At 43.3% G+C, this 18,727-nt stretch overlaps 1 protein-coding gene across 3 annotated transcripts in view; it reads right to left on the minus strand.

Moving 5' to 3' along the window:
• The window catches only part of pcnt (pericentrin), a 308,639-nt gene that overhangs the window by 238,304 nt on the left and 51,608 nt on the right, over positions 1-18,727 (minus strand). For all 3 annotated transcript variants that reach the window (XM_070876280.1, XM_070876279.1, XM_070876278.1), the window contains exon 7: positions 1,726-1,900. In XM_070876280.1, coding sequence (XP_070732381.1) covers positions 1,726-1,900 — 175 coding nt within the window. The remainder of the gene's footprint in view (positions 1-1,725; positions 1,901-18,727) is intronic.

Below are 18,727 nucleotides of genomic sequence, written 5' to 3' on the forward strand. Positions count from 1 at the left end.
ACATCCTCAAAAAATTCCAGAAGATTTGTCAAGCATGATTTCCCTTTCACAAATCCATGCTGACTTGGACCTATCATGTCACTTCTTTCCAAATGCGCTCCTATGACATCCTTAATAATTGATTCCATCATTTTACCCACTACCGATGTCAGGCTGACCGGTCTATAATTCCCTGTTTTCTCTCTCCCCATTTTTAAAAAGTGGAGTTACATTGGCTACCCTCCACTCCATAGGAACTGATAGTCTATGGAATGTTGGAAAATGACTGTCAATGCATCCGCTATTTCCAAGGCCACCTCCTTAAGTACTCTGGGATGCAGACCATCAGGCCCTGGGGATTTATCGGCCTTCAATCCCATCAATTTCCCCAACATAATTTCCCGACTAATAAGGACTTCCCTCAGTTCCTCCTTCTTACTAGACCCTCTGACCCCTTTTATATCCGGAAGGTTGTTTGTGTCCTCTTTAGTGAATACCGAACCAAAGTACTTGTTCAATTGGTCTGCCATTTCTTTGTTCTCAGTTATGACTTCCCCTGATTCTGACTGCAGGGGACCTACGTGCGTCTTTACTAATCTTTTTCTCTTTACATATCTATAGAAGCTTTTGCAGTCCATTTTAATGTTCCCTGCAAGCTTCCTCTCATACTCTATTTTCCCTGCCCTAATCAAACCCTTTGTCCTCCTCTGCGGAGTTCTAAATTTCTCCCAGTGCCCGGGTTCGCTGCTATTTCTGGCCAATTTGTGTATGCCACTTCCTTGGCTTTAATACTATCTCTGATTTCCCTTGATAGCCACTGTTGAGCCACCTTCCCTTTTTTATTTTTACGCCAGACAGGGATGTACAATTGTTGTAGTTCATCCATGCGGTCTCTAAATGTCTGCCATTGCCCATCCACTGTCAACCCCTTAAGTATCATTCGCCAATCTATCCTAGCCAATTCACGCCTCATACCTTCAAAGTTACCCTTCTTTAAGTTCTGGACCATGGTCTCTGAATTAACTGTTTCCTTCTCCAACCTAATGTAAAATTCCACCATATTATGGTCACTCTTCCCTAAGGTGCCTTGCACAACAAGATTGCTAATTAATTTTCTCGCATTACACAACACCCAGTCTAAGATGGCCTCTCCCCTAGTTGGTTCCTCGATATATTGGTCTAGAAAACCATCCCTAATGCACTCCAGGAAATCCTCCTCCACCGTATTGTTTCCAGTTTGGTTAGCCCAATCTATGTGCATATGAAAGTCACTCATGATAATTGCTGCACCTTTATTGCATGCACCCCTAATTTCCTGTTTGATGCCCTCCCCAACATCACTACTACTGTTTGGAGGTCTATACACAACTCCCACTAGCGTTTTCTGCCCTTTGGTATTCCGTAGCTCCACCCATACCGATTCCACATCATCCAAGCTAATGTCTTTCCTTGCAATTGCATTAATTTCCTCTTCAACCAGCAACGCCACCCCGCCTCTTTTTCTTTTCTGTCTATCTTTCCTAAATGTTGAATACCCTTGGAAAAACTTTACGCAATGGGTGCACTGTGTGACAGTGTGGTGGATACAGATTCAATAGTAGCCTTCAAAGGGAATTGGATAAATACCTGAGGAAGGAGAAAGAGCGGGGAAGTGAAACTAACTGGATTGCTCTTCGAAAGAATCAGTGCAGACTTGATGGGCCGAATGGCCTCCTTCTATGCTGCATGATTCTAGGATTTGCTTACTTTTCTCATAATCTTGGCGTTCATCTCCTTCATTACGGATTGCTTTGAGTTCGTTCTGCAGCTTCTCCACATTCCTGCCCCATTCTTCAAGCTCGTTTTGATGCTGTTTAGACATACGCTGCTCCTGGTTCTCAATGCACTGCCTGGACTCTTCCTCCCATTCCTTTTGCAAGTTCTGTTGGAATAGAACAGGTTGCCGCTGTTGTACACCATTACACAACTTAAATAAAATAAATGCAATCAGATCAAAAGTTAACCTTGTGTAATGTTAGACAAAAATATTAAAACTGTCATACTTTTTCATTTTATAGAATCATAGAAAATTATAACAGAAGGAGGCCATTCAGCCCATCGTGTCCATGTCGGTTGAAAAAGACTTATCCAGCCTAATCCCACCTTCCAGCACTAGGCCCGTAGCCCTGTAGGTCACAGCTGTTTAAGTACACATCCAAGTACTTTTAAAAATGTGTTGAGGGTTTCTGCCTCGACCACCCTTTCAGGCAATGAGTTCCAGACCACATCACCCTCTGAAAAAACAAAATCCTCATCTCTCCTCTAAACCTACTACCAACTATTTTAAATCTGTGCCCCCTGGTTATTGACACTTCTGCTAAGGGAAACAGGTCCTTCCTATCCACTCTAGGCCCCTCAATTTTATACACCTCAATTAAATCTCCCCTCAGCCTCCTCTGTTCCAAAGAAAACAACCACAGCCTATCTAATCTTTCCTCACAGCTAAAATTTTCCAGTCTTGGCAACATCCTCGTAAATCTCCTTTGGACCCTCTCTAATGCAAGCACATCTTTCCGGTAATGTGGTGACCAGAACTATACGCAGTACTCAAGCTGTGGCCTAACTAGTGTTGTATACAGTTCTAGCATAACTACCATACTTTTATATTCAATGTCTCGGCTAATAAAGGAAAACATTCCGTATGCCTTTTTAACTACTTTATCAAGCTGTCCTGCTACCTTTAAGGATCTGCAGACATACACTCCAAAGTCCTTCTGTTCCTCCACACCTCTTAGTATCCTCCCATTTATTATGTATTCCCTTGCCTTGTTCCCCTCCCCAAATGCATTACCTCACACTTTTCCGGATTGAATTCTATTTTCCACTTTTCTGCCTAACTGACCAGTTCATCTATATTTTCCTGCAGCCTAAAGCTTTCCTCCTCACCGTCAACCACACGGCCAATTTTTGCATCATTTCTTTATAATGCCTCCTACATTTAAGTCTAAATCATTAATATATACCACAAAAAGCAAGGGACCAAGTACTGATCCCTGTGGAACCCCACTAGAAACAGCCTTCCAGTTGCAAAAAACAAGTTAACCATTCATTACTCTTTGTTTCCTGAGCCAATTTTGGATCCAATTTGCCACCCTCTCTTGGATCCCATGGGCTTTTACTTTATTCATCAGCCTACCATGTTGGACCTTGTCAAAAGCCTTGCTAAAATCCATGTTGACTACATCAAATGCACTGCATTGACCCTCCTTGTTGCCTATTCAAAAAATTCAAATCAAGTTAGTCAGACACAACCTTCTCTTAACAAATCCATGCTGAAACATGGAAAAAAAGGTGCAGGAGTAAGCCATTCGGCCCTTCGAGCCTGCACCACCATTCAAGATCATGGCTGATCATTCACCTCAGTATCCTTTTCCTGCTTTCTCTCCATACCCCTTGATCCCCTTAGTCGTAAGGGCCATCTCTAACTCCCTCTTGAATATATCCAATGAGCTGGCATCAACAACCCTTTGCGGTAGGGAATTCCACAGGTTAACAACTCTCTGAGTGAAGATGTTTCTCCTCATCTCAGTCCTGAATGGCTTACCCCTTATCCTTAGACTGTGCCCCCCCGGGTTCTGGACTTCCCCAACATCGGGAAAATTTTTCCTGCATATAACCTGTCCAGTCCCGTCAGAATTTTGTATGCTTCTATGAGATCCCCTCTTATCCTTCTAAACTGCAGGCCCAGTCGATCCAGTCTCTCCTCATATGTCAGTCCTGCCACCCTGGGAATCAGTCTGGTGAACCTTCGCTGCACTCCCCCAATAGCAAGAACATCTTTCCTCAAATTAGGAGACCAAAACTGAACACAATATTCCAGGTGAGACCTCACCAAGGCCCTGTAAAACTGCAGTAAGACCTTCTGCTCCTATACTCAAATCCCCTAGCTATGAAGGCCAACATTCCATTTGCCTTCTTCACTGCCTGCTGTACCTGCATGCCAACTTTCAACGACTGATGTACCATGACATCCAGGTCTCGTTGCACCTCCCCTTTTCCTAATCTGCCACCTTCAGATAATATTCTGCCTTCGTGTTTTTGCCACCAAAGTGGATAACCTCACATTTATCCACATTATACTGCATCTGCCATGCATTTGCCCATTCACCTAACCTGTCCAAGTCACCCTGCGGCCTCTTAGCATCCTCCTCACAGCTCAAACTGCCACCCAGTTTAGTGTCATCTGCAAACGTGGAGATATTACACTCAATTCCTTCATCTAAATCATTGATGTATATTGTAATGATTGTCATGATTACTCCATGTCTTTCCAAATGAAGATTCATCCTGTCCCTCAGGAATTTTTCCAATAATGTTCCCACCACTGAGGTTAGGCTGACTGGCTTGTAATTACTCGGTCTATCCCTTTCTCCCTTTTTAAGCAAAGGTACAACATTAGCAATCCTCCAGTCTTCTGGCAGTCAAAGAGGATTGGAAAATGGTCAGAGCCTCTGCTATTTCCTCTTTTGCTTCTTTTAATAGCCTACTTTCAAAGATGCAAAAACCCTTAATACTTCTTCTCTTACTATGCTTATCCCATCCAATATTTCACGCTCTTCCTTCTGAACTTCAACATTGGCATCGTCCGCTTTTGTGAAGACAGCCGTAAAGTATTCATCAAGTACACCTTACCCACATCCTCCACCTCCACACACACATCACTATTTTGGTCCTTAATAGGCCCTACTATTTCCTTAGTTAGCCTCTTGCTCTTTATGTAATTATAAAACATCTTTTGCGTTTTCTGTGATTCTATTTGCCAGTATTTTTTTATGCCCTCTCTCTTTGCTTTCCTAATTTCCTTTTTAATTTCACCCCTACACTTTCTATACACTTCCAGGCTTTCTGCAGTATTGAGCTCTCGATATCTGATATGAGCTTCCCTTTTTTTCTTCATCTTACTCTGTATGCACCTGTTCATCCAGGTGGCTCCGAATTTGGCAGTTCTACCCTTTTTCTTTATGGGAATATATTTACCCTGAACTCCATGCATCTCTCTCTTGAATGCCTCCCACTGCTCTGACACTGATTTACGTTCAAGTAGTTGTTTCCTGTCCATTTTGCCAAATCACTTCTCAACCTAGTAAAATTGGCCTTCCCCCAATTTAGAAACTTTATTCCTGTTTTATCTTTGTCCTTATCCATAATTATGCTAAACTAACTGAATTATGGTTACTGCCACAAAAATGCTCTCCCACTGATACTTGCACCTGCCCAGCTTCATTCCTTAAAACAAAATCCAGAACTGCCCCCCCCCCCCATTGTTGGGCTTGCTACGAACTGGCTAAGAATGTTCTCCAGAATGCAATTTAGGAATTCTGTGCCCTCTATACCGTTGACACGGATAGTATCCCAGTTAATATTAGGATAATTGAAATCCCCCATCACTGCCTTATTGTTTTTGCACTTGTCAGAACTTTGCCTACAAATTTGCTCTTCTATCTCCCTTGGACTGTTTGGGAGTGTACACTCCCAGCAGTGTGATTGCCTCTTTGATGTTCTTTAGTTCAACCCATATAGCCTTATTTGATGATCCTTCAAAGTTATCATCCCTTCTCACAGCTGTAATTGTTTCTTTAACCAGTACTGCCACCACCCTCCACTCCTTTTTTAACCCCTTCTCTATCGCGTCTGAAAACCCTGTAACCAGGAATGTTGAGCTGCCATTCCTACCCTTCTTTCAGCCATGCTTTTTTTTCCTCTGGCAATGAATTTTTACTTTAAAATTTATTCTGACACTCGGGTTGTAATCTTCAGTGGATCTTTGCAGTCAACTTAGACTGCTTTTGGGATTTTTGCTTTTCATTTTGATTAAAAAATGAAAAATGAAAAATGCATGCAGGTTTCTAAATCATGTACTTACCCCCTCACTGCATAACTTGTGATTAAACTAGAGGATTGTGTGTGATGTAATATGCCTCCTACTGCCTGGTCCACATGGTTATTTTTTACTTTTCCAGGATTTGCTAGTGTTTTCCGTTGCTTGATAATGCTACCGAGCTCTTTTAGAAAACCAGACAATGCAGCCTCTACAGTTAGGAACACAGGAACAGGAGTAGGGCATTGAGCCTCACGAGCCTGTTCTGCCATTCAATGAGATCATGGCTGATCTGTAACTTAACTCCATAATACCCGTCTTTGCCCAATATTCCTTTTTACCTTTGGTTAATAAAAATCTACAAATCTCAGATTTAAAATTAACCATTGACCTAGCATCAACTGCTGTTTGCAGAAGAGAGTTCCAAAACTTCTACCACCCTTTGTATGTAGAAGTGTTTCTTAACTTCACTCCGAAAGGCCTGGCTCTAACTTTCAGACTATGCTCCCTAGTCCTCGACCCTACAATCAGCAGAAATTGTTTCTCTCTATCTACCCTATCGGTTCCCCTTAATATCAGTTGCAGTGTAAAGACTACAGCTGCTGTAACTGGCTTTGTGCCTTAGTACTGCTAATGATGCTTGACACACGGGTCTTGTGTAGCCAACAGCAACTTTAATAACACCTTTAACATAAAACATTCCAAGGTGTTTCATAGGAATGTAATCAGACAAAAATTGACACTGAGCCAGAGAGATATGAGGGCAGGTAACTAAAAGCTTGGTTAAAGAGATAGGTTTTAAGGAGCATCTTAAAGGAGAGAGAGGTAGAGAGATCTAGGGAGGCCCAAGATGACTGAAGGCACAGCCACCAATGGGGTGGCAAAGCAATTGGTGAAATGTAGAGTTCTCAGAGGGGTGTAGGACTGGAGGTAGGAACATGCTGGTTATGCTAAGGCCAGTGGACGAGAAGTTCAACAAAAACAAATCTGAGTCTTCCCAGTTGCGGTCTGAGCATATCAAGCAAGTTTACTTTGGTGATTCCCCCAGAAGCACAATACCAATATATTGACGACCAGAACACAAAACCAAGATATAATAAACTTGCTCGACGAGGCTATGAGTTTTTTTTATTGGAATTTCAAGGAAGTACATATATTTAATGCCACAACTGTACATGAATGTACATTCACACAGCCACTGCATACTTAAGTTTATATTAAGATATATATTTTATGAGGCCACATCAATATTTAAGAATAGGCGCAGGCTCTATACAATGCGTATGACAGATTAGATCGTAAAAGGGAAATGAAGGGAGAGGAACTGTGCGGATACATGAGATTAGGACGACTGTTCATGTGGAGCATAAACACCAACATGGACTCATTCCGCTGTACAGCCAGATTCCATGTTGGATCATTTTTATGTAATTTTATTTAATTCAGTTTTATAAAAATGTACATTCCCATACTGATTTTATGAGGTCACCGCACCTTTTGATTGCATGGGGCTTGTGGGAGAAGTACATTGTTGCATTTAGGTTTCTTAGCATGACTGTGCTTGCGTGGGTTGGGGAGGGGCGGCGGGCCTTAAAGCAGCTCGTTTGGTCTGGGTTCTGCATAGTGGTGGCCATGTCAATTGCGGTCAATGTCCCTCATGCCTTGTGAGTGGGATGGTGTTTTTTTTTTTAATGGCAGCACCTTAACAATTCTACAGCAAAGGAGCACAGCGTGGAGTCCGAAGGCTAGATTTTCGCTATGTTGCCTCGGCTCATGCCCGAGGAGCGGTAATGGAGGCAGCAATGGTTTCCAGGCAGCTGGCCAGCTCCCAACGCCTCGCCAGGAAATTAGTTGCCGGTTTTGCGGGGGCGCAGAGCAGTAACGCCCGGGAGCACCGAGCCTATTTCGACTGCATTTGAAATTTGTTGTGCGCTGAACCGATAGCGCGTCGTAGTCAGAGCTGTCCCGGTGACAGTGAGTAATGGAATTGGTGAATGTTTTGTTTTGTTCTATTTTTGCAATATAGCTTATTGAAGGGTGTTTTAAGATTTTGGGGATGTTTGTTGTGTTTTTAAGTGCGAATTTCTTTTTGCCACAGAATCCTCTCAGGACACTCCGAGGCCAGCTCTTGAGCAACGGATTTCAGTTGCTCAGCCAGCCTTGCGCCATAAAAGAGGTGTGTAATGCCTCCCTTAGCGCTCCGCCCCGCCCCACACTCTGGGCCCAGCTGATGAATTTAGCTGACTGAGGCGCAAACTGTACCGCCTCGCCGGCATTACCACCCCAAAATTAGCAGAACCAAAAATCCAGCCCCAGGTAACATTCTTCGCTTTAATCGTAATAAACCCTCATAAAGTGCTTCACAAAGATGGAAAATAACCGGAGATTGAGAAACAGGGGAAGGAATAGTGCTGATGGACAAAAGCAAGATTGAGATAGCAGATTTTGAAGAGGCTTTTTGGAGGGGGGGAAATCGTTAGTTCAGGCAAATTTAGACTATTTTTTTCACCAGAACACAGTCAACCAGAAATGTGAAAAATATTGAAGAAATGCTTTAGTAAACATATAAATCATGTTTAATAATTAATTTGAGCAAAAATACAAAACAACTTAACTATTTTCAAAAGGAAAATCAGTCAATTGCTGAGAGCACCCCACCTCCATTGCAAAGAGGAGGCACAACATCAAACCAGCCAGCTGGTCATGTGTGGTAGGTCAACACCAGGGAATCACAGCACAGGCTAGAATTGCAAATCTTCCACTGTCACAGTTTGGGATACTTTGATCTTTTCCCCACAGGGGACTTGGACATAGCTATTTTAAAATTAATTCTAAGCAAAAGTTGTCGAAAAGGTGCGAGCTTTTTAGAGCAGCCCCATGCAAAGTTACGATTCCATAGACACATGAATGGTAATTAATATTCGAGATGGGAAGTGGTTCCTATTTGAAACCAAAGGAGTCAATTTCTGAACAATGTCTGGTCAATGAGTAAGGCATCTAGTACCTTGGTATTGGCAAATTCTTCTGATCTGTACTAGTCTTTGAAGACAGGCTTTTTAAAATCAGGATACCAACATCTGAAAGGTCAAGCAGCAGACAGATTGCATTGGAGTTGAATTGGATTAGCGTACGTGTTCTTTTTTGTAACACCATACAAACATGATCTACCGACTGCCTCCCACCATTCTCAATGTTCTGTATGTTTTGACGACTGTGGAATAAAACAGCTTAACGAATGTTGTCTCACCGAGTGTTAACTTGGTTTGCTTTCAGACGGATTAATGGAGCATATGTGCATAAACCACAAAGATCTGATCCAGAAGACATTATTACATTCCCAGGTCCCACGAGTAATTAAGAACATAAGAAATAGTAACAGGAGTAGGCCATACGGCCCCTCGAGTCTGCTCTGCCATTCAATAAGATCATGGCTGATCTGATCATGGACTCAGTTCCACTTCCCTGCCCGCTCCCCATAACCGCTTATCGTTTAAGAAACTGTCTATTTCTGTCTTAAATTTATTTAATGTCCCAGCTTCCACAGCTCTCTGAGGCAACGAATTCCACAGATTCATAACCCTCAGAAGAAATTTCTCCTCATCTCAGTTTTAAATGGGCGGTCCCCTTATTCTAAGATCATGCCCTCTAGTTCTAGTCTCTTCCAGTGGAAACATCCTCTTTGCATCCACCTTGTCAAGCCCCTCATAATCTTATACGTTTCGATAAGATCACCTCTCATTCTTCTGAATTCCAATGAGTAGAGGCCCAACCTACTCAACCTTTCCTCATAAGTCAACCCCCTCATCCCCGGAATCAACCTAGTGAACTTTGTCTGAACGGCTTCCAAAGCAAGTATATCCTTTCGTAAATATGGAAACCAAAACTGCACGCAGTATTCCAGGTGTGGCCTCACCAAGACCCTGTACAGCTGTAACAAGACGTCCCTGCTTTTATACTCCATCCCCTTTGCAATAAAGGCCAAGATTCCATTGGCCTTCCTGATCACTTGCTGTACCTGCATACTATCCTTCTATGTTTCATGCACAAGTACCCCCAGGTCCCACTGTACTGCAACACTTTGCAATCTTTCTCCATTTAAATAATAACTTGCTCTTTGATTTTTTTTCTGCCAAAGTGCATGACCTCACACTTTTCAACATTATACTCCACCTGCCAAATTTTTGCCCACTCACTTAGCCCATGTCCTTTTGCAGATTTTTTGTGTCCTCCTCACACATTGCTTTTCCTCCAATCTTTGTATCATCAGCAAACTTGGCTATGTTACACTCAGTCCCTTCTTCCAAGTTGTTAATATAGATTGTAAATAGTTGGGGTCCCAGCACTGATCCCTGCGGCATCCCACTCGTTACTGATTGCCAACCAGCGAATGAACCATTTAACCAGACTCTGTTTTCTGTTTGCTGGCCAATCTTCTATCCATGCTAATATATTACCCCCAACTCCGTGAACTTTTATCTTGTACAGTAATCTTTTGTGTGGCACCTTGTCAAATGCCTTCTGGAAGTCCAAATACACCACATCCACTGGTTCCCCTTTATCCATCCTGTTCTTTACATCCTCAAAGAATTCCAGCAAATTTGTCAAACATGACTTCCCCATCATAAATCCAGGCTGACTCTGCCTGACCAAATTTTGCTTTTCCAAATGTCCTGTTACTGCTTCTTTAATATTGAATTCCAATATTTTCCCCAACCACAGATATTAGGCTAACTGGTCTATAGTTTCCTGCTTTTGGTCTGTCTTCTTTTTTTGAATAGGGGCGTTACATTTGCAGTTTTCCAATCTGCTGGGACCTCCCCAGAATCCAGGGAATTTTGGTAAATTACAACCAATGCATCCACAATATAGGGCAGTGGGAATCAACTTCCACAAGAAGCAAGCAACCTGACTATTTAAGTTGGCAGCTGACACCAATGAACCCGAACAGATATCTGCGGAAGATCCGAATTTGAAAACCTTCTGGCATGGTTTTCAGAAGTCAGGTGACTCCAAAGCAATGAGCAGATTGGTATGAAGTCACACAGTGCTCAGTGTTTGTGATGGACTAAGTCATGTGGAGGATAAGCAACGTACACAGAGACATTCCCCGTAACGGACCTCACTTGAGTGTCCTCACAGGCCAGAAGAGCTTACTGGAGAGCCATATGATTATTTCTGGTTATTCTAGATCAGGAGGTTCTCCAGCTGGACTGTATCAGACTGAACTTTACACCCAAACATGAACCTATTTTTCAGAACAATCTACTGCGTATTTCCAGCATTTTCGGTTCTATTTCAGTTGAACATCTCGATGCATGTAAAAATGAACATCCCCAGCTATGCACGAAATACACTTATTTCCATCTCCAAAGAAACGTATAATCCTGAAAATCTGATGCACTGAATCATAATTATGTTCTTATCAATAATATTTTGGGATACCGAATCAGTAATTTGAAACATTACATAAGCTACTGCAGCCCATGGGATTCAATGGACAGTGGCAGCGTGGATACAAAATTTGCAGAGAAACAGAAAGCAGTGACTAGTAGTTTTTCAGACTGGATGGAAGTATACAGTGGTGTCCTTAAAATGAAGTCCTTGAAGTGGATAAGTCACTGGTCTGGATGGGATGCATCCTAGGTTGCCGAGAGAAGCAAGGGTACAAATTGCAGAGGTGCTGGCCACAATCTTCCAATCCATTTAGATACAGGGATGGTGCCAGAGGACTGGAGGATTGCAAATGTTATACCCTTGTTCCAAAAAGGAGAGAGGAGAAACCTGGCAACTACAGGCCAGTCAGTTTAATATTGGTGGTGAGTGTTATGTTCAGAATAACTCCACAAGACTGTATACTGTAAGCTCAAACTGTTGTGACCTTGGTCTCTAATGTAACTCCAGAGTGAGGAAGCAACATGGTAGACTGCCTTTTATACCTGTTTTCCCAGGGTGTGCAGGTGACCTTTGGGTCTCCAACAGGTGTGCCCCCTGGTGGCAAGTTTTACACACTAGTAAAGTTTGCATACATAAGTGAGGAAGCCTTTAGAATCAATAATCTGGGAAAAAATTAACAGCGACTTGGATAAGCATGGACTAATAAAAGAGCCAGCATGGATTGAATGGCAAATGACTAACTGGATTGCGTTTTTTGATGAGGTAACAGAGCGGGTGGTTGAGGGTAATGTGGTTGATATTTTGCATACGGACTTTCAAAAAGGCATCCGATAAAGATATTAGGCTAGTTAGCAAAACTGAAGCCCATGGGATAAAAGGGGCAGTAGCAGCATGGCTACAAAATTGGCTTAAGGATAGAAAACAGTTGTGAATGGCTATTTTTCAGATTAGAGGGAGATATAGGGGTAGAAATTCCGACCTCCCGGGCTGTACGAAGTTTCTACGGACCCGAGAGCATCGGAAAAGCCGGTTTTCAGCGTGCAATGCGCATGCGCTGAAAACCGGCTTTTCCCGTCTGTCGAGCTGGAGCTTGACAGATTCTCCGCAGATCGGGAGCAAGGACATTTGCTTGGGCAAGATTGCAGGATTTACGCATATCTTGCCCGGCAAATGTCCTCAAAATTCTTGCGCCTGATAAAAGCAGGCGCATTGGCTACTTTTACAGATGCAAGTGTTTAAAAATACACAAAAACATTTTAAAATAAAATTATAAAAACACATTTTGTTGTTTAAAAACCTCCCCACTACGGTAAGTTTATTTTAAAGCATAATTAAAAAAACTTTTAAAAATCGGTAAAATCTTTTTGATAAGACATTAATAACTTTAATTTAAATGAATCTTAAATATGTAGTGTATATTTTCTATTTTTTTTAATTAGTGTTTTGGGTGTTTGGGGGGGGTTTCTCATTCATAATAATGTATGAAGTTCATTATTATGAATGAGAAAATACTGTACCTTGATTGGCTGCCCAGAGCCACGTGACTCCAGCTCCAGCTTAGGGACGTCCCTACGAGCATGCGCTGTGACGCACAGTGAGTGAAAGCCTCAGGACCGGGATCTCGATCGGGGGCAGCAGCTTCAGGTAGGTGCGCATTTTTTTTCCTGTTTTCAGTGGTTTGCCCGCGGGAAGACCTCGATTGGGATTTCTAGGGCATTGTGTCGAGGTTACAGTGTTGTTCCCCAGGGTTCAGTATTAGGACCACTGCTGTTTTTGATATACATTAATGACTTGGATTCAGGGGTACAGGGCACAATTTCAAAATCTGCAGATGACACGAAACTTGGAAACATTGAGGAAGATAGTACTGCACAAGATAAAAGTTCATTGGGTTGGGGGTAATATATTAGCATGGCTAGAGGATTGGCTAACTAACAGAAAACAGAGAGTCGGGATAAATGGTTCATTTTCGGGTTGGCAATCAGTAATCAGTGGGGTGCCGCAGGGATCAGTGCTGGGACCCTGACTATTTACAATCTATATTAACGACTTCGAGGAAGGAACCGAGTGTAACGTAGCCAAGTTTGCTGACGATACAAAGATGGAAAAAAAAAAGCAATGTGTGAGGAAAACACAAAAAAATCTGCAAAAGGACATAGACAGGCTAAGTGAGTGGGCAAAAATTTGGCAGGTGGAGTATAATGTTGGAAAGTGAGAGGTCATGCACTTTGGCAGAAAAAAATCAAAGAGCAAGTTATTATTTAAACGGAGAAAGATTGCAAAGGGCTGCAGTACAGCGGGACCTGGGGGTACTTTGTGCATGAAACACAAAAGTATGCAGGTACAGCAAGTGATCAGGAAGGCCAATGGAATCTTGGCCTTTATTGCAAAGGGGATGGAGTATAAAAGCAGGGAAGTCTTGTTACAGTTGTACAGGGTATTGGTGAGGCCACACCTGGAATACTGCATGCAGTTTTGGTTTCCATATTGACGACGAAAGGATATACTTGCTTTGGAGGCAGTTCAGAGAAGGTTCACTAGATTGATTCCAGGGATGAGGAGATTGACTTATGAGGAAAGGTTGAGTAGGTTGGGCCTCTACTCATTGGAATTCAGAAGAATGAGAGGTGATCTTATCGAAACGTGTAAGATTATGAGGGGGCTTGACAAGGTGGATGCAGAGAGGATGTTTCCACTGATAAGGGAGACTAGAACTAGAGGGCATAAACTTGGAATAAGGGGCCACCCATTTAAAACTGAGATGAGGAGAAATTTCTTCTGAAGGTTGTGGATCTGTGGAATTCACTGCCTCAGAGAGCTGTGGAAGCTGGGACATTGAATAAATTTAAGACAGAAATAGACAGTTTCTTAAACAATAAATCAATAAGGGATTATGGAGAGCGGGCAGGGAAGTGGACCCGAGTCCATGATCGGATCAGCCATGATCGTATTTGTAAGAGCGAAAAACCTTAATTAGTGGTAAAGTAATTCGCTGTAATTAAAATACAAAGTAAGAAAGGCAGAGTAAGGTTTAAAATGCGTTCATAGTCAAATAGCTGAATTCGGCAGAAACACTAAGGTCAGAGAAATTCTCTTAGGAGATAAGAACACCCACAAGATTTATGGAGACAGCTCACAGATATAATGAGAAGACCGCAATGTTCCAGTCACACGAGATAACAGACACAAAGCCTCTTTTAAGCAGAGGGTAGCCATATGTCTGCCAAGGACATTAGTCTGAGAATTAGCCTGGGAAGACGTTCCCAGAAATGTAACATAACCTGTCGGGGGCTTTTCCCTAGCAATAGTCGCCAGAACTGAATGTACCAATGGAATCATTAGAAATTACTGTAACCAATAAAATTAATGTAACTGTACCACCCTATGAAATTGCTGTAACCTGTATTAACCAATGGAACACCTCTCCACGTATTTCCACCATTTTGACTGTATCTGAACTGTGAGAGTGTAACTGCGTAGCTTGTCCCATGAGATCACATTGAGAGCACTCAGTAACTGTATTGATGAGATCGGATCTCTCGATTAATCAGATTTTAATAAACAACTCCTTTCTCTATAAAAGACCTTTCGTGTGAGTGTTGTATTTTTAATATTCCACAACAGTATTAAATGGTGGAGCAGGCTCGAAGGGCCATATGGCCTACTCCTGCTCATATTTCTTATGTTCTTATGTACTAGACTTTAAGAGAACATAGACTGGCAGGTGGAATGGGTAGACACATGACAGATGAAATTCAACGCTGCAAAGTGTGAGATGATACATTTTTGTGGGAAGAATGAGGAGAAAATGTGTGACTCGGTGTCAAATTTTGTTCGATAATGCTCCTGTGAAGTGCCTCGGGATGTTTTACTCTATTTAAAAAGTACCATGGGCTCTACTTTCCTCTGTCAATTTTTGGCGCCCAGGAGGACGTACGGTCGATTTTTTTGAGCCCGTTTGCGCAGATTTTTTTTTCCACCAAAGTAAAATTTAATTTTGCCGCTGCGGTACCCGAAGTTAAATCTGGGGGTGGAGCTTCAAGTGTGCGCCTAAAAGTCAGTGAACATGCACTGAAAAAAAAACTTTTTCCATGTGACGGGTGTGTCTGCGCATCCGATGAACTTCCTGTTCTGGATCAGCAGCTTATGAGAACATATTCAGATTGAAGTTGGATCTGGACATTTCAATTTTAGCTGCAAACGATGGATCCAAGGGAAGGGGAAGGAGAAGGACAAGGGGAAGGGCTGAGAGATTTCAAGCAGAAAAAATTGAGCCTCTGCTGGACATAAGTGAGAGGAGATGGGATGTGCTTGAGAACAAAGGAAAACTGGGACAAAAGAAACTGAAACCCTCTCTACTAGCAAAACTTTGGGAACAATTTGCAGAAGAGTTCAAAGCAGTGGCCATGAACCCGAGAAGTGGCGTGCAGGTCAAAAAGAAGTGGCAGGACCTTGGCCAAGCAGTTACTGAAAGTATTTATGCACTGCAATCACATTTGTAAATGTGACTAATGTGTATGTGGCCACCACAGCAGAAGGACATAGAAACATAGAAAATAGGTGCAGGAGTAGGCCATTCGGCCCTTCTAGCCTGCACCGCCATTCAATGAGTTCATGGCTGAACATGCAACTTCAGTACCCCATTCCTGCTTTCTCGCCATACCCCTTGATCTCCCTAGTAGTAAGGACTTCATCTAACTCCTTTTTGAATATATTTAGTGAATTGGCCTCAACAACTTTCTGTGGTAGAGAATTCCACAGGTTCACCACTCTCTGGGTGAAGAAGTTTCTCCTCATCTCGGTCCTAAATGGCTTACCCCTTATCCTTAGACTGTGACCCTCTCGAGAAGTTCAGAAGATGTCACTGATGAACTGAGAAAGGTCAAAAACTGGAAGAGGTGCGCCAAGTATGCTGCAACTAACAGCCGTGGAACAGAGGATCGCTGATATGATTCAATCTTGCAAGAGAAGATCAACCACCAATGTGGACACTGGGCCCAGGTTACCAAGAGGGTAAGCTCTGCCACGTACTCATGTCACACTGCCCCCGCTCCTGCTGCTCACCAAACATCTGCTCTGTTAAGTTTTGCCAATGTTGCACATCAGGAAGAGACGGAAGCTCAAGTAGAAGATCAGGAAGCCATCAGTCCAGATATTATTCATTGATGAGCTGGACAATGAAGGACAGTAGGAAGACCCCAATAATGACACGGTCACATTACAACTGGAGCGGGTGAACTCCTTGAGGGCGCCAAGCCCTTTGCTAAGCGATACAACTGATGCGACATTTCATGGGGTAGAGTCTGAGGCTGTGGGTCCCAGTGGGTTGCAGCAAGCCACATCTGGGAGACGGCCGAGGAGGTTGGGAAGGAGAACTCAACCTGAAATGCAGGGGACATAGGACAGATCATGGGAATGAGTAGGGAGAGCATTGAGCTAACCAGATCGCACCTGGCCACCATGGGTGGAGTGAGGGTAGAATTAAGCAGGACTGTCAGTAGAAGTAGCAACACTGTCTGGAGGAATGGGAGCAGTGTCGGGACAGATGAGGGAGGGGATGCCAGAGATGAGGGAGGGGATGCCAGAGGCAGTTGGTGCAGATTAGGGAGGGAATGTCGGAGTTAGCTGCTGCAATATGTGGACACAAGTTAGGTAGTATGCCGGGGATTCATCCACAGGCTGAAGAGTCAGACGATGAATCCGGGTCTTCCACATGCTGTCTGCTTGGTCTGTCCCTGTCCAACCTCGCCAAAAAATGCGCATTTGCGCAGAAAGCAGAAAAAACTTTGGGGTCATGGTGAGGAAACAGAATTCTGAGACAACAGGCATGGGTAGGGGTAGAGGTAGAGGCAGCAAGAGGGGCACACAGCGCTGAGGTCTTTGAATAAGGGGGAGGAGAGATGGCTACAGTTCGAGTTTGTTTGTTGCTGCTACTTGTTTTCATCATTCAAAAGTTTAAAGTTTGATACAAATTTTATTAAAGTTAATTAAAACTGTACAAATGTTTAATAAAACTAATTATTTTTTAAATTTAAGCAGAATCCTGCACATTATTTTTTGAATTAAAGCAATATAAACCAACACAACATTCCATACATATGATGTATATTATTTTTTCACAATTACAGGTGAAAAGCATCAACTCTGTCGGGCCGTTTCGCCTTCAGGCACCAAAGCGATCACGGATTAGCCGCTGACGCAAGTCTCTAGCTATGGCTATAGGTGCATGAGGCCGCCTCCTCCATCGTCATCCACCTCCTGCTGCTCCTCCTCCTCCTCGTCGTCAGCCTCCTTGTCCTCCCCCCACCCCGCCTCCCACCCCCCCCCTCAGCAGGATCTTCAAAGTCCAGGGCCTGGCCCCTCATGATGGCCAAGTTGTGCAGCATGCAGCACACGACAGTCAACTGACCGACGTGGCGAGGGGTGTATTGCAGGTAGCCTCCAGAGTGGTCCAGGCATTGGAAACACTGCTTCAGTACAGCGAAGGTTCGCCATAGTGATTCCCGGGCTGGCAGGACTGACATATGAAGAAAGACTGGATCGACTGGGCTTATATTTGTCATGTATTCAACCAGCATTGTAACCCATGTATAATCTGACCTAAGTTGTACACCGTGAGAACAATGACCACTAGGTGGGAGACACTCCTAACCTGGACCTTCAGGTATAAAAGGGGAAGCTCCACCCACCTTCATTGAGGAGTACTTTCATCATTATCGGTGGCGTCCTGGTGTATGAACTGTTTCAGCTTCCAGCGATTTCCCCCAGCGTTCATTTCTGCAGGTATTTTGCTCATCTCTGCAAACTCCGGCTGAGCGTGTGCCTCCACGCCTCCAACATGAGCTGCTGTTGGAAACAAAAGGTCCCTTGCCAGTCGATCGTCCCTGACTGTCCTGTGACTGTCCTTGAGTGCACCATTAACAGGTGTTGATGGCCCCATTACTGGCCGCATTGTCCCTTGCAATTGCGTGACTCGCCGTTCAGCTTGCCATTGTCTCTGTCGAACTCCCCCTCTGGGTTCGACGACATGTTGGGGCATGCCCGACTGCCCTTGTCTGCCTGGAGAACTGTGTGCTGCTTTAACAATGTTGAATCTCTGTCCCAACCATTCCTTAACACAGTACCTCTCGTCTGTTCTGCTAGTGGCCATGCTCGCGTGGTTTAAATCCCAGTTTCTCGTCGCCATTGATACGTCCTTACTACACAGTATAAATGCACACGAGGCCCATGCTTGAGAGAAGGTCAGTCTGTGACCTGTCCTTTATTTCTTAGCACTCAAGTGATGAAGGTGGGTGGTGTTTCCTCTTTTATACCTGAAGGACCAGGTTAGGAGTGTCACCCACCTAGTGGTCATTGTTCTCACAGTGTACAACTTAGGTCAGATTATACATGGGTTACAATGCTGGTTTAATACATGACAATATTAACTGGAATTTAGATGAATGAGAGGGGATCTCATAGAAACATAAAATTCTGAAGGGATTGGACAGGTTAGAT

The sequence above is a fragment of the Pristiophorus japonicus genome, chromosome 3, assembly GCF_044704955.1.
Source record: "Pristiophorus japonicus isolate sPriJap1 chromosome 3, sPriJap1.hap1, whole genome shotgun sequence".
Classification (NCBI taxonomy): Eukaryota; Metazoa; Chordata; class Chondrichthyes; family Pristiophoridae; genus Pristiophorus; species Pristiophorus japonicus.